The sequence below is a fragment of the Ips typographus genome, linkage group LG5 (genome assembly GCF_016097725.1).
Source record: "Ips typographus isolate SLU linkage group LG5, UJ_Ityp_2.0, whole genome shotgun sequence".
Lineage (NCBI taxonomy): Eukaryota > Metazoa > Arthropoda > Insecta > Coleoptera > Curculionidae > Ips > Ips typographus.
In genome coordinates, this window is record NC_138426.1 from 11,490,379 (window position 1) to 11,505,419 (window position 15,041).

General features: G+C 35.6%; 2 protein-coding genes across 3 annotated transcripts; both read left to right on the top strand.

Annotated features, from left to right (window-relative positions):
- The first annotated feature begins 323 nt into the window (after nucleotides 1–323).
- Nucleotides 324–5,231, top strand: LOC145729744 (ionotropic receptor 75a-like). 2 transcript variants are annotated; one of them, XM_081980642.1, is made up of 7 exons: nucleotides 324–599; nucleotides 718–1,020; nucleotides 1,073–1,197; nucleotides 1,585–1,755; nucleotides 3,065–3,276; nucleotides 3,326–3,800; nucleotides 5,007–5,231. In XM_081980642.1, exons 1-7 carry the CDS (start codon nucleotides 477–479, stop codon nucleotides 5,209–5,211), a joined length of 1,614 nt encoding a protein of 537 aa, XP_081836768.1. In that variant the 5' UTR covers nucleotides 324–476; the 3' UTR covers nucleotides 5,212–5,231. The 2 variants fall into 2 exon arrangements, with proteins under 2 accessions (XP_081836768.1, XP_081836769.1); XM_081980643.1 differs by lacking the exon at nucleotides 5,007–5,231 and adding an exon at nucleotides 3,861–4,324.
- Nucleotides 5,232–5,587: 356 nt separating this feature from the next.
- Nucleotides 5,588–9,578, top strand: LOC145729747 (ornithine decarboxylase 1-like). The gene is made up of 4 exons (XM_081980646.1): nucleotides 5,588–5,749; nucleotides 5,806–6,002; nucleotides 8,075–8,625; nucleotides 8,685–9,578. Exons 2-4 carry the CDS (start codon nucleotides 5,816–5,818, stop codon nucleotides 9,324–9,326), a joined length of 1,380 nt encoding a protein of 459 aa, XP_081836772.1. The 5' UTR covers nucleotides 5,588–5,749; nucleotides 5,806–5,815; the 3' UTR covers nucleotides 9,327–9,578.
- The last annotated feature ends 5,463 nt before the right edge of the window (nucleotides 9,579–15,041 follow it).

Genomic DNA, 15,041 nt, shown 5'->3' on the forward strand with positions numbered 1-15,041 from the left:
ATACTCTTTGTATCTAAGACCAAAACAGTCGATATACAAATCCATAAATAATGACTGACCACAGATTTGAGTAGTTGGACACAAATTGGAATTTGCGGTTAAATCGAGATTTTATACTGACCAGCTCTACTTGTCCTAAATTGCTCAAACATGCGGTGTATGTTTATTTTTACAATATTTCAATTGAATATATTATGCAATTCATTTATCAACAACAATATAACGTCAGTGTTTTTGCAAACTCATAATATACATCGTGCGGTATTTTTCCATTGTCTGAACAGAAGTGGTAAGAATCTGAATTTGTAGTACTTATTATTATCAGTGCCGGATTTAACTCACTCGGGTGCTAAATTTTATACTTAATATATATTATGAATTATTATTCTTAAATTTGAAACGCAAATATTAGCTGTCTACCTTTTACAACTGTTATTACAGAAGAACTGAAATTGATAAAAATAAACAAACAAAAAATGCTGGTTACCTGGAATGTTAGCAGAAAATCAAGTATTTTTAACCATTTAACTACTGGTCATGGTAAAATGGGTGTCTTGTTAGATGGGAGTTGTCAAGAAGCACGAAATTTAATGCAAGCGGTAAGAAATTGTAAAATTCCTGACCCTTATCCGTCTATTAAGTAACTACGTGATTTACAACAATTACAAACAATAAAAATGGTCTTTTTCCCTTTATATTGTTAGTATTAAATTACAGGCAGAAAGACACAACTTTTTTAATTTAAAGTACTACTGGCTGATTTTCTCAACCAACCAGGAAAATTTGTTTGAAAACGTGTCAATGAACGTAGAATCCAACATTTACGTAGCCCATCATAGTGCAACTAACTACCTTATTTACGAATTTTACAACCCTTCATCCACTAGAGGAGGTGTTTTACATAAAACTGAAGCCGGATACTTTAAAAATGCAAGCAAATATTTAATTAAAAACATTGATGATGGGAAATTTTGGAAGAGACGCAACCTAACTGGAGTGACTTTCAGCACTCCTATTGTTGTACGTTTATTTTATGTTTATTGTGCTTGTTGTGATTTTATTTTTAATGCAGCTTCACGAACCGTACTCAATTCCAGTGGAAGACTACATACAAAATGATAAACACCGAGAAATAAACACCTACAATAGGTACCAAGCTCGTCTGATGAAATTCTGCCAGAAACATTATAATTTCAGGTATTTAGGATTGCGGATATACATCAATTATCTTGAAGTGTCCTCTTGTAAACGCGGCTATTTTCGTTAACAAAAAATAACTTGACGTATGTCGAACGGATATCTGCACTTTAAATTATACTTGATAATTGAGAATTATTCAATAGTATTGATTGTTTATGTCCGATTTGGAGAGCTACTTGCAAAACTTTGCAAATTTGTTCACTATTTTATGACAGTCACGATTGCAAATATAATAAGCTAATCAATTATTTTAAACCCACATGAAGTTTAATCTAATGGATTATCTAGAAAAAACATGAATTTTGATTGTATAATATTGAAGTACTTAAGCCTAAAAATTAAACGTTTAAAATGTAACAAAATTCTTGTTTTGTTGTTTTTCAGCATCAAAATAACAGTTTTGACTTCGTTTGGCTACAAGCAAGAAGATGGTACCATGGATGGTTTGGTTGGAGAGTTACAAAAGCATAAAGCTGATTTTGGGCTATCGCCACTATTTGTGCATGAAGATCGAGTTAAAGTGATAACTTACGGAAGACACACCTACTCACTGAAGTAAATTAGATAGATTAATGTATAATTCATTCTACACGTAGTGAAAAGTCTTAAAAAAAAAGTAATACTAATAAGTAACAAGTAATTTGTAAACAAATATTAGAAGCTTGACTCCTAGAAAATAACTAAATGAAGGTTCAGTCTTTGAAATCAGTTTTACATTTTGAGAAACTAAAAAACATTTTAATCATCCAGAAAAATAGGTTTCAACATTTTTGGTGGGAAACAAACAATATTTAAAATAGTAAATGACAGTATGTGTCACAGCTGCACGTCAAAGTACACGTGACTTAAACTCTGCACGCTATTGTGTGGTCACATGATGTACCAAACAATTACGTCAACATTTCATATTTGTAAAGAAAGTTGAGAATTGAAATCTTCAAACTTTTGTGACTGGCTTGAGTTCGAATAGAATAGAATTTTGAGGTTTCCACGAAGTTGAAAGTGAAGAAGCAATTGTCCACACTGTGATACCGAAAAAGATGAAATAACAATACTGTGTTACGCGGATGACGCAGCAATTATATCAGAAAACGAAGATGAGAGACTACTTCATCAATTCTACCTTACAGCGAAACGCTTCAATATGTCGATTGCTATAAACAAGACAAAATCACTAGTTGTAGCAAAAGAACCTAGAAGATGCAAACTAGCTGTTAACGACGAAATAGTAGAACAGGTGATGTCCTGCAGATACTTAGGGGTAGAAATAACCGCCCATCAAGACAGGAGATCTGTGGTAAATAATCAAATAGATAAGACCTCTAGAATAGCCGGATGTTTGAAAAACATTATATGGAAGAACTACTTTCTAAAAATAGAAGCAAAGACCAGAAAGTAGAAATAGAAGCAAAGAAGAATTGCTAAAATTGCGAGTGACGGAAAACCACACTCTAGAAGACCACCAAAGAGGTGGAGGAATAGCTGGATGTTGAAGTCGCAAGGAACTCCTTAAAGCTGGAAAAACAGGCTGAAAGCCTATTTCAAGAAGAAAAAGAAGAAGAGAAGACTGAAATTGTAAATCTGTTTTATTTTCCTGTATAAAAACATTAATCGTTAACTATATTTGTGATTGATATCTATTATACAGTCTAGACAAAATTTCAAATTAGACTTTATCACTTTTAAGATATAGTCTCTGCAAACAGTAGTCAAGTGGATTTTATTGTATTCTACTTTAGTACACCTACTGTCGCCTAATTTATTTAGCTTTTTTACATAAAAAATCTATTGAAAGATTTACAGTAACTTTGGCGAAACGATGTATTATAGGATTATCTACTTTAAAAACTATACAATGTTTCAGATCTGCTTTTGTGTTCATCACACCGCGTTCGAGATCAAATTTCTACATATTTCTGCAACCCCTATCCAGTTCAGTATGGTACTGCGCTTTGGTGGTTTGTATCATTTCACTGCTTACCACCAAAGTAATCTGCAACTGGCATTTGAGTGAAGTTGACGACTTAACTTGGAGTCATTTCATCATTGGAATTTTCAGCATCATTTCCCAGCAAGGTAACCATCGTTTTCTGTTTATCCAGTAATACTGAAACTCTCCTCTCAGGCTCCCCTATTATTCCTTCAACCACTTCAGGAAGAACAGCAGTCTTCTTCGTTATTGTCTTCACCTCAATTGTCTACAACTTTTACTCAGGCAGTCTGGTTTCTTCCCTACTAAGCATCCACCTGACACCCATCAATACTGTGGAAGACATTTTGAAGTACAATATGAGCATTGGAATCGAAAATAACACACTGAACAGAGAATACTTTCAAAACACCAAAAATAAAATGGCTAGAAACTTGTACAACAACTTGATTAAAGGGCATGAAGATGAAATTTACTTGAATGTGTCTTATGGCGTGGAGAAGATTCGGAATGGAGGATACGCGTTTTACGTGGAATTAGCCAAAGCATATCAGTTTCATCGATTATACAATGAGGCCTGTCAAATTGGAACGGTTGTACTACATAAACCTATCGAATGTTATGCTAACTATGTAAAACATTCGCCGTTTAAAGATATCATGGATGTGTGGTGAGTATGTTTGGTTTTAGAAGATTTAATGAGTCGCAATAAATTTGTTATCTCTGTTAGAGGTAGATCTTCTTTTTCTTCTTCTCTCATTGCCTTATCCATTGCGGACGTGGACTATTCTTATCTTGTTTACCGCGCTTCTAAAAAGGTCAACAGAAGACAATCCAAACCACTGGCGTAGGTTGTGCTACTAAGAATGTCGTCTCCTCCCTGGTCCTCTCTTGCTATCCACCTTGCCCTGGACAACCAACTGTAGAAGGTGGTATTTTTCATGTCTTGGTATGTGGCCAAAATACTCCAGCCTCCGTCCAGGATATTTTCAAAATATGTCCACATTTCGAAGGATCCCAGTCTTTTTAATTCAGGGAGAGTCCATATTCTTCACTTCCTATGTATATGTTTTGCATAATATTTTGTAGCTCTTCATTGTTTTTGGTTATAATTACTGTGTCGTCGGCATATCTAATGTTGTTGATTGCTTGTTGAACTTTAATTTACTCGAAAATTCTGATAAATAGTAAAAATTTGTAGTATATATTTTGTCCACCAAACCACCAAACGACTGTCTCCAATAATCTGTAGCACATATCCAGTTCAAAACAGCTTAAAATGAAACATTCTATCGTTCAAACAGACCTGAGTTAATAGAAACTAAATCAAAATTACTTTTTTATCAACCTGGTGATCAAAAACTGTCTGAATACACTTAAAAAATGATATTTAAACTTTGAAACAGATATGAAGTAGCGAAAACCCTATGAAGGTGACATTGCAGATTACAAACTAGATTAAGACGCTTTGAAGGTTGTTGAACAGACTAAAAACCTTCTGAAGATGATGGTTTTATCAATCTGGGTAACGTTAAGTTAGCAAATGACAATTTGAAGCAGCTGTATACCTTGTGGAATAAATGTAAAGTACTGAAAACTTTTGGAAGAGGAAGATTTTGAGACAATGAGACTTTAAGTTTGATTTTATCTTGTGACTGATATGAAGTACTGCAAACCTTGAAACTAGGAAAACGAAAGAAAAAATATGTTTAAAACTAGATTCTGTTATCTTAGGAACAAACAATATGTGAATAATGTGAACATTTGCTTCTTTTTCTGTCACATTCACAACCAACTCCATTGTTGCGTCACCCTATTTCACTTTACTATACTTATAAACTTAAAAAAACTAAATCTCTTTGTATTCTTCTTGCAGTTTACACAAATTAGCTGAAAGTGGGGTGATGAAAAAGGAATTCCTATTTTGGCATGGAAAAAAGGAAGAGTGCCATCCAACTCACACCATAAGCACTGGAATTGAAGAGTTGTATTCACTTTTAGTTTGTCTTCTAGTGGGGGCCATAGTCAGCATTTTGGTGCTCAGCATGGAGTTTTTCAAGAAGAAAGTGAAGCAGTATTAAACATTGAAACCTAAATCAATTGGTGGACTTTGGTTGTTGTTGTAATAGTTAGTTTGGATAATTAATTATCAGTAATTTTTTGTTTGTGTTTTTTCATCATCATTTCCGGTAGGTACATTATTAACCAAATAGCAACAACATTTTTTTTCGACGTTGTGTTCCCAATTGATTCGTCCGATTTATCTTATCAAGCCAGTTCAATTAAATAGGACACTTTAGGGGTTAAAGATGTTTACAAATTACGATAATACTATTATTAATATGGTGAAACGTCACAGTCACCCGGTTCCAGTACTACACATGATTTGTATTGTTCGCTTCCGCACTTGAATGATTTGAAGCCTCCTGCGACGATATCGGGTACTTTCGGTTCGTGTGTGTGTTTGTAGAGTGACGTAGCCGGTGTTTGAGGGTTTAAATAGCGTAGAGTGAGTCAGTTTAAATCACTTTCAGAGAACAACTCCGAAACATCACAGTTCAGGTCGCGGCATTGTGACTTCGCAGCTCTTTCATCCATATTTTAAAACTCAACTTTTCGGTAAGTTGTTTCACGGATTGGTTCGACGGTGTTTTTAATTTTTTTGCACCAAACAGAACACTCAAGATGAAGATCAAAGCTTTGTGCGAAGAATCCGTTAACGTAGACCGTACCACTGACACGTGGTCGGTTATCAGAAATATGGCCAAAAATGTCAACCAGGAAGAAGCTTTCTTTGTTTGCGACCTTAAGGATATCATCGAAAAACATCAAATATGGACGGCTAATATGCCGAGAGTAGAACCTCATTATGGTAAGTCATATAAATTAGTGGAAAATTACATGAAGGTTTTGGCAAAACTTTCCTCCTAATCAATCATTATTTAGTACAATTTTTCTTAATGAAAATTGCATTACTCTAAAGGTCGGTTTTTGTTTTCCTCTTTTTTGTTGCTTCTTAATTATCATCAATTAATGCATATTTGATTACGCACAAATGAACTGAAAATGTACCTTTTACGCCTTCGTAAAGGTACAAATGGTAAAGTAAAAATCCATGCTGAATGTTAAATTCTTTAAAAATGGAATTTAGTTTATTGTAGGACGTTGATGTTCTTCATTACAAGCGTTCTTTTCAGCGTAGAATATTTCGACCAAACAGAACTGGTTTTTTACTTTTTTGCCTAAAAATTTTAAGTAATAAAAGTATGAATAATAAAAATAATAAAGTTCAATTAAAATAGCACATCATTAAGATACGCCAACAAGACTGTCTTCCTTACAGTATTAATGGACTTCCTTGTGATACATTTAAATTCGACAAATCTTCATCTGCTTCAGATGATACTTCATCCAAAAAAAATGTCAATATCTTCCTTTACTTAAATCTTGATTTTTATCGATTTCGTCTGACTGATTTTCATGTCAACTATGACTACTATGGTAACGGATTCTGCCCATTGTTTACTGATACATTTCACTGGTAATGAATATGCTTTAATTAAATACCGAAAGAAAGATTTTGCACTTTCTGCTGGGTAATCTTCTTCTTTCGTCCCTCTACACGTAAAAAACTATTTTACACAAATGGCGCTGTAATGATGAACACTTTACGCCCGTCTCTCAGAATGACGGGCGGTAAAGTTGCAAAAACTGTTTGATACAAAGAACATTCAGTGCGTAAAACCACAATTACAGCATTGACTCTGCTGAGCTTCGGAGTCGGGCATAATCCTTCACTTTCAACCCTTAAAACTTACAAAATATCCATTACATCATTATAAAAACATGTATTGGTTAATACTATTTAAAAGTTATAAACAGGCCAAAGTCACTTTACTCAGGTTATTGATCCACTACTAAATGTCACCTCCTGTTGAGATAACTTTTATTTAAATTATTTACTGTCATTGTTATTATTTGTAGTAATTAACTTAATATAAACAATGCTGATATCAGTTTCCCATTCAATAAAGCATTTAAGCTGTAAAGAGAACAATTATGTTGAATTGGTATCGTCTTTTTAGTCCATCTCATACTGAAAAGTGAAAAAGTAGAATATACTATTCTGATATACCTAATGTAAAATGTCATTAAGTTTTTAGCGTTTTTCTTTTTTTTTACATAATTATTCATCAGATCTTCTTGAAGTTGTCTATATCTCAGAATTTCTGTACATTCTACTCTGAAACCTGTTAAGAACTACTAGAAGCTTAAAAGACCTTCCTAATCAGTATAAAAGAAGTTGGAAGGTTCCAGAAGTACCTGGAAAGTTTTAAAAACTTGTAGAAGGTTTTAAAATCTGTTGAAAACTACTAGAATATTTTAGAAACTTACAGAACCTTCCTAGTCACTCTAGAAGATCTTAGAAGGTTCTAGAAGTACCTGGAAAGTTTTAAAAACTTGTAGAAGGCTTAAAAAGCAGTTGAAAACTACTAAAATATTCTAGAATCTTCCTAGTCATTCTAAAAGAATTTGTTAGGTTTTAGAAGTACCTGGAAAGCTTTAGAAACTTATAGAAGGTTTTAAAAGCTGTTGAAAACTACTAAAATATTCTGGAACCTTTCAGAACCTTTTTAGCCCTTCTAGAAGAATTTGGCAGGTTTCAGAAAGAACTGGAAGGGTTTAGAAACTTTTAGAATGTCTTGAAAGCTGTTGAAAGAACTACTAGAAGCTTACAGAACCTTCCCAATCAGTATAAAAGAACTTGAAAGGTTCCAGAAGAACTTGAAAAGTTCACAAGTCTCATGACACATAGCTTTTCGATATCCAGGTTCCGCTTATAATCTACATACTATGAGTTTCAGACTATTTATATTTATATTCAAGACTATTCATATTAGCTCATTTTTCGACGTCACTAATAAATATCTTCCTTTTTTTTAGCCGTAAAATGCAACGACGACATCACCATTATAGAAGTATTGGCATCTCTAGGAGCTGGTTTCGACTGCGCATCCAAAAAAGAGATCAGCAAAGTACTTTCTGTTGGTGTGAATCCGGCGCGCATTATTTTTGCCAACCCAGCCAAACCAAACAGTCACATCCGATATGCCCAAGACGTAGGAGTGTCCACTATGACTTTTGACAACGAATGCGAACTATACAAGATTCAAGCAATTTACCCGAATGCCAGATTGGTTATACGTATTCGGGTGGACGCTTTGGACGCTTTGTGTCCTTTGGGAATGAAGTTTGGATGTGACCCTGTCAGAGAAGCGCCGAGGTTGCTTAGAGTTGCTAAGTCGCTCAACCTGAACGTGGTGGGAGTTAGTTTTCACGTGGGTTCTGGATGTAGGGAACCAGCTGTTTTTAAACGAGCCATTAAAGCATCCAGAGAATTATTTGACTATGCTGCTACTCTGGGGTACAGCTTTTCTTTACTGGACCTTGGAGGTGGTTATCCTGGGGCTAAAGGATCATCATCTATCACGGAGGTTTGTTCTTTGCTCTCTTCCTCAGTTTTTGGTTAAACTAATTTTGATTTATTTTACAGATTGCTAACATAGTGAACCAAGCTTTGGATGACTTTTTCGACGACTTGAACGTGCGTGTCATCTCAGAACCTGGACGTTTTTATGTCAGCTCCGCTTTCACCTTGGCGTGCAACATCCACTCTATCCGGAAAGTCACGGAAGAGGATGACCAAGGCAAACCGTTTGAAAGTCACAGAATGTACTACATCAATGATGGAGTCTATGGCAGCTTTAATTGCATGTTCTACGACCACCAAATGCCCACCCCAATTCCTTTGAAGGATTACCCAGACTGTAGAAAAGTGTCGAGCAGCGTGTGGGGACCAACTTGCGACGCCCTGGACCAAATTGTCGAAAACATGTCCTTGCCAGACATGAAGATTGGCGACTGGATGGTGTTTGAAGATATGGGAGCGTACACTCTTCCAGTGGCTAGTCCATTTAACGGTTTCCCCATTCCTAAAGTTTACTACGTGATGACCGAAAACGACTGGTCCGTTTTCAAAAATGTTCTCTCGGTGGATCAAGAATACATCAAATTTGTCAAGGAGCCGCTGGCAGAAAAAAGAGAAATGTTCTGCTTAAAAATTCCTTCTTCCGACACGGTGAAGAAGCCGATAGCCTATGCGGCTATCACTGCCGCCAATCTCACGGTCGGATGAACCAATGAGATGTGATTTTGGCTGATTAGCTATGTGTACAGCTTTATTATTGATTTCATTTTAAAATCGGTTGTTGCCGACTGTATAACTAGAAATTCTAGTTAGTGAACAAAATATTACTTTTCTATCCGAAGGATATATAAAATTATTATATGAATTTATATAATTAACTTTGTAATTTTTTTTAACTTAATGGGAGTGCAAAGTGGGTAATCCAACAGAGAGAATATAAATAAAAAGTATTTACCATCATTACATTTCTTTTCCTTGTAATGTATTAGTAGTTTTAATCAGGGATGACCCAGTACAGATCATTTTAGATTGATTATCACGATTATCAAATAAAATAACCAAATTTTTGCAATAATGTTTCACTACAAATCAAAATACAAGTTCTGTAGAGATTTTTCCTGGTTATGGTGCCTTGGTTTCAACATAATTCCATAAAAAGTAATTCAGAAGATTTAGATCAGTTGACTAGGGAAGCCCAGTTGCAAGTTTTTGCTCATTCTTGCTCAACAACTACAATCGTTTCATATACACAATATAGTTCTTCTTCTTTTTCTTCTTAAAATAGGCTGAAAGTATTGGGAAACCCACAAACTTAAGCATAAATATTATATTTCAATATGAAGATGAATATTACTAGTAAAATAATGGTGAACTCATTGCTATTCCTGACAAACCAACAATTTGGTGATTATGTTTTTCCAATATGTCCATACCATGATGATCAAATCAACCAATTTTTATCACACACCTAAACTCAATGGAACCCACAATAATTAAATTTACAACAGAGACTGACCACAATAAAGAACTCTCATTCTGTGACAACGAGACGTACCAATTTCTGCAATTGATAACTGAGGGGAAGATTGAGGAAAAGAAAGGAATCGGCAGTTGTTATTGTTTCCCAATATATAATTAGGATATATCTCCCAACCATCAGCCTCCTGCCATCCTTGGGAAAAGTGACAGAAGTTATCATCCTCAGGAGGCTAAAGGAGCAAAAAGAGGACCTGCACGTCATCCACGACGAGCAATTTGGATTCCGGAGGACACTGTCAACGGAACTCCAAGTCCTGAGGATGACCGAGACGGAAGGGTTCGACAGGAAAGAAGCGACAGGAGCCGTGCTGTTAGGCGTCTCCAAGCCCTTTGACAGGGTTTGTCACAGAGGACTTCTAATTAAGATGCTGGATGCCGGCTTTTCAGTCGGACTGGTAAAACTAATTAGATCTTTTCTTTCAGCTGGCCGTGGCCATTTCTCTGTAACATTTATGATTCAGATCCGCCTAGAACTCAGCGAACCAGCTTAGCACTCTACGCGGATGACATTGCGATCATGGCCCGGTGCAGAAGCTGCCGAATCCTGACCCAATACCTGCAAGAGTAGACCACAGCATTGGAGAAATGGTGTAACAAATGGAAGAAGATCGACTCACACACGGAAAAAACGCAGACCATAGTCTTCAAAATAAGACCAAAGATGAGGATAGAAGGCAACGTCAGGTTAAAAGACATGGACATCGAGTGGAGCAACGAGAAGACGTACCTTGGGGTCAAGATGGACAAAAACTCACGTGGGGAAGCCACATAGAATACGCCAGACAGAAAGCCAGAGCGACCAGAACAAAACTGTACCCCATGACAAGCAGGACATCGGAACAAAGTGACAGTTATTGCGAGAAGCAGTGAACTACGACCCGGAGCTAGAAGCACCCCACAAACGACCCAGATACCAGTTATTGGATAACGGGTAATTATTAATAAGTTTTTCTTGCTGTTGACAAACGACAATTCAAGACCAACCAGCCAAGAAGAGGAGAACAATTCCCTCCAGAATTTTCCCGCGGGTGGCGAGAAAACTCTGGGTAGAACCTTTCCGCAGGTATCCTGGTGCTAACTGGGCTCTGACTGCACTCCTGGCACTTTCCCCCGCTTTGCCTACGCAAAAGGGGGAAAACCATTCCCCACTCACCAGACCAAAACGGCTGTTTGGACATCCTATAGTTTGCCAGGACCACCAGAGATGGACGAGTTGACGAAGAAAGAAGAAATGCAGGACAAGAAGAGAGCCAGAAGAGCCCCTCCGTTAGCAAGGGCATCCTTCTCCCAGGACAGAGGATCCCGATGCAACTCTAAGAACTTCCCGAAAGGGAAAATTCCTAGACTTGTAGCGACTTCCTCTTCCAGACCTATCCTTTTGGTCTACAGCGATGGGAGGGTAAAAAAGCAGTAGTCTTACTTGACCCATCTATCCGAGGCTGCATTCCCTGCCAAAGAATATTGGGGCGCCATCTGAGATCTAGGCTGAGAAGAGCAGATTTCTCTCGCACTTTTTTAGTGGCCGTTTGAACCCTTTACACCATCAGTTACAAAGGTAGTGCTTTGGTCATTCCGTATAAGAACACGCAGCTTGTAGCAGCGTGCCACCCTTGTGAAGCATGTCAAACTCTTCGTTAGTTGGAATAGTGATCCTTCTGCTATGGAGGTAAGAATAACTTTTAAAACATAAGTCGTAACTAAATAAACCAAACTCACTTGTGAAGAACTTGTTTCTCTTCCAACCCTCACTACCTACCCTACACGTCAATAATGCTGGAGGGATTTCTTCTCTAAACGTGACTCAGCTGTTAGCCTATATTAAAGCCTTGAAGATGGAGGAGAAACTTTGATGAGTCGAGCCTCAGCCCAGATTCTAGTAATGGAGGGCACAATAGTGTGTGCACTGCCATTTTATACCTATACTCTTTCTCTGAAGACGGTGGTAGACTTTCCACCGAAACGTCAGAAGGTTTCCTAGGTATCAAGACCGAGACTGAATTCCACTTTTATCAACGAAAATTCAAACAAACGCAAATTCTTCTCTACATTTTTCAAAATGCAAATTTTACTATTTGATATCCTGATTTTACTTCTTGGATTTTAAAGAAATCTTCAGAAGCGGACTTTAAAGATGATATTTTAAAAGGCTTATTCTGGCATTGCCTAAATGACTGGATAACTGAATTTGAAAATGTGTAGTTTATAATGAACTTCTGACTTGAGGTAATTCTGAGATTAAAAAGTTTCATATTTGGATTATTCTAGCTAAATAAAGGATCAGATTAGGATGTTTTTAAAGAATTTTTTAAGAGTTTTAGATTAACAATCATTTTAGAGTCAAGTGTCTTAAATAAGAGACTTTTAGAGACTAATTAGTGACCAAAAAGATATGCATAGAATAAGCATTTAGGTTACCTATGTAGAATATTTTTATGTGATTGCTCTTGTTACGTTCAAATAAACTATGTGGCGTACTCTATAAAACATTCTTACCTACATGATGTGATAACACTTATAATAAACAAATAAAAACTGTAATAATCACTATTCTTATCTTTGCATCTTGCGCTATTTAAGTATAGATGGCAACATCAGGTTGAATAAAATTTAAAAAAAAGTAAATAAATAAAGATATTTTGATGATATGATAATGAGAACATTTGAAGCTTTTTGGTGAATAATTATCTACAAATTGAGAAACGATGTTCTCTTTTAATCTTTTAATAGTAGCACATAATTAAAATTGTGTCAAAGTTTTAAGTAAGTTAAAAAAAACCATAAATCAATGACTCTGCTATGGACTTTAGTAGACAACTTAAAACAATCTTAAATGGAATAAAACAGGGTGAATCAACTTCAAAACAAACCAAAATGTTGTATACCACTTTACAAGTGGAATCAGAACTAAATGTACCCACCTGGTACAAATAAATCTGCCTACCAACAAAACAATTAACACATTCGATCAAGGCGATTACGTTAAAACTTCAATGGAACTATAAAATAAAAACACTGAATAAAAATCCACTGATTAGTTTACAACTAACCGTGATTGTCGGGTAATCTAGTGAAAAAAAAATGTCAAATATCGTAGTGGAAGTGGAGCAAGGCAAACTTAAAGGGACTACAGGCAAAGACTACCATGGTGGGACTTTTTATCGGTTTATGGGTGTTCCTTATGCTAAAGCACCTAAAGGAGAACTCAGATTCAAGGTATGTGGTTCTGTCTGATATATTTGTTTAATTAATGTTAATAAAATAATAATTTTTTTCAACATTTACTATTATAAAGTCAGACGTTGTGTGTTGTATATTTTTAAATTGTTTTAAGTGTTATAAAAAGATTTTTATTACCATTACTTGTGGATTTTCCGGTAATAACTTCAAACATGTCAAAAATTAATTACTATTAATTTGCCATTGTCAAGCGACACTAATTGCATGTGAACGAATCCATTTTAATGGGAAAATCAAATACCAAAAATCCTTATAATTTTACCTTGAACCTTGATCTTGATTTTTTAAATATTGCCATAATAAATTTTTAATTAGTGCTAATTTATCTGTTGGCTAACGGTAAAAGTGCTAATCAAATTAAAAAGGCTATTTCTGGGTAGTATTAGCTCGAAGGACGATTTATTGTTCTAATACTAAAACCGCAAAAAAAACCAGGAACTATTATTGATATTGAATAGTCACGGATTATTGCAAGTACCGTGATTATGATTGTTTTACTTTTTTTTTCACTGTAGTGTACAAAAAGCGCTTTTATAGGGAGTTTTCTGGTGGTAAAAGACAAACCGACCATAGGAAAACTGTTTAACTGACAGAGAAACATTGATAATTGCATGCGCGAGACAAAGACAGTAAACCCGATAAAAAGTCTTAAACAGGGAAAACATTGTGACAGTGTTGTCACGTTGTCAGACTAGGATTAGTTATATAATTTTGCTATAAGACTATTGGACCATTCCTATTTATTTCGAGAAATAAAAGTTTATTGTTTTCAGCTTTTTAGCATTTGAAAGTAGTTAATTTTGACAGCACGTAACTCGGTTATTTTGACAGTTACAGAGTTCTAGTTTGGACCACTGTGTAGCCCTTAAAATCCTCTGTAATCACCTATTAAAGTCTTAAAGCAAATGCGTACTGTTAGGGTGTTACTGCATGAAAACCAAACTTGATGAAATAAGCAGTGTTAATTTTGACAGCTCGTAACTCGATTATTTTGACACTTACAGGGTTCTAATTTGGACCACTGTGTAGCCCTTAAAATCCTCTGTAATCCCCTATTAAAGTTTTAAAGGAGATGTATCCTGTTAGGGAGTTATTGCATGAAAACCAAACTTGATGAATTAAGCAGTATTAATTTTGACAGCTGGTAACTCGATTATTTTGACAGTTACAGAGTTCTAAGTTGGACCACTGTGTAGCCCTTAAAATCCTCTGTAATCTTCTATTTAAATTTTAAAGCAAATGTGTACTGTTAGGGAGTTATTGCATGAAAACCAAACTTGATGAAATAAGCAGTATTAATTTTGACAGCTGGTAACTCAATTATTTTGACAGTTACAGGGTTCTAGCTTAGACCACTGTGTAGCCCTTAAAATCCTCTGTAATCCCCTATTAAAGTTTTAAAGGAGATGTGTACTGTTAGGGAGTTATTGCATGAAAACCAAACTTGATGAAATAAGCAGTGTTAAATTTGACAGCTCGTAACTCGGTTATTTTGACAGTTACAGAGTTCTAGTTTGGACCACTGTGTAGCCCTTAAAATCCTCTGTAATCCCCTATTAAAGTCTTAAAGCAAATGCGTACTGTTAGGGAGTTATTGCATGAAAACCAAACTTGAAGAAATAAGCAGTGTTAATTTTGACAGCACGT